The sequence below is a fragment of the Pteropus medius genome, unplaced genomic scaffold (assembly GCF_902729225.1).
Source record: "Pteropus medius unplaced genomic scaffold, Ma_sr-lr_union100, whole genome shotgun sequence".
In the NCBI taxonomy this organism is placed as follows: Eukaryota; Metazoa; Chordata; class Mammalia; order Chiroptera; family Pteropodidae; genus Pteropus; species Pteropus medius.
This window is the reverse complement of record NW_024350923.1, coordinates 1043946-1044765: the sequence shown is the minus strand read 5'-3', so window position 1 is coordinate 1044765 and position 820 is coordinate 1043946. Positions and strand designations below refer to the sequence as shown.

Here is an 820-nt window from a genome sequence, read left to right as displayed (position 1 = left end):
CCCCGGCCTGAGCCCCCCACCCCCCGGCCGAGCCCGGCCTGGCCCCGGGCGGTGTCCGCAGACGTGGCCGCGCGAGGTGGGGGGGGGGTGCGGGCCGGGCTCGGGCCACGCCCCGGCCGCCCGCGCTCGTCCCCGCCCGGGCCTGGGGGCCCGTGCCCGTGACAGTGACCGCGACCGCGTGCCCCGCCACGCCCCGCGGGCCGCCGCACTCACAGCACGTTGCGCGCCATCGCCGGCTTCCTGGCCGCGGACGGAAGGAGCGGCGCGCGCGGCCCGCGGGGCCCCTGGCACGGCGCCCCCTGGCGTCCGGAGGGCACCCGGGCCCCGGGCCTGCCTCCCCCGCACCCCCCCACGGGCCCGCCCTGAACCCCCGGGCGCCCCACACTCCGCGGGCGGGGGTGGGGGGGAGGGCACGAAGCGAGGTGTCCTGCAGGCTGCAGGGGGAGAAGGGCCCAGGCCCGGGGGGTGGGGGGGAGTCTCGCTGGGCCGAGGCGAGGTGGGGGGCGGGGGCCGGGGCAGACCCCCAGGGCGGGGATGGCACCCTGCGAAGTGGCAGGAGGCTCGCTCCCCGGGGCTGCCCCCGGGGGAAGAGGAGAGCGAGCAGCGGGGCCGGTGCTGGGCGCCTCTGAGAGGCCAGGCCAGGGAGGGCTGCAGCGCCCTCCTCCTTGGAGTGTGTGTTGGTGGCAGTACGTGGGTCACCTAGGATGAAGGTGCTGCAGATGAGGGGGCGCGGGGGACGGGTTAGCACTGACTGTAGGCTTCAGCCTGAGTGCGGGGAGAGACAGGGCCGGGGGCAGGGCTGTCCCACGCTGTTCTCCAG

At 78.8% G+C, this 820-nt stretch overlaps 1 protein-coding gene across 1 annotated transcript in view; it reads right to left on the bottom strand.

Annotated features, from left to right (window-relative positions):
• Positions 1-299, bottom strand: part of LOC120584610 (39S ribosomal protein L23, mitochondrial-like) — a 7064-nt gene extending 6765 nt beyond the window's left edge. The window contains exon 1 of the mRNA XM_039840371.1: positions 214-299. Within this exon, the coding sequence (XP_039696305.1) occupies positions 214-230 (17 nt within the window). The 5' untranslated portion in view covers positions 231-299. The remainder of the gene's footprint in view (positions 1-213) is intronic.
• Positions 300-820: the final 521 nt, after the last annotated feature.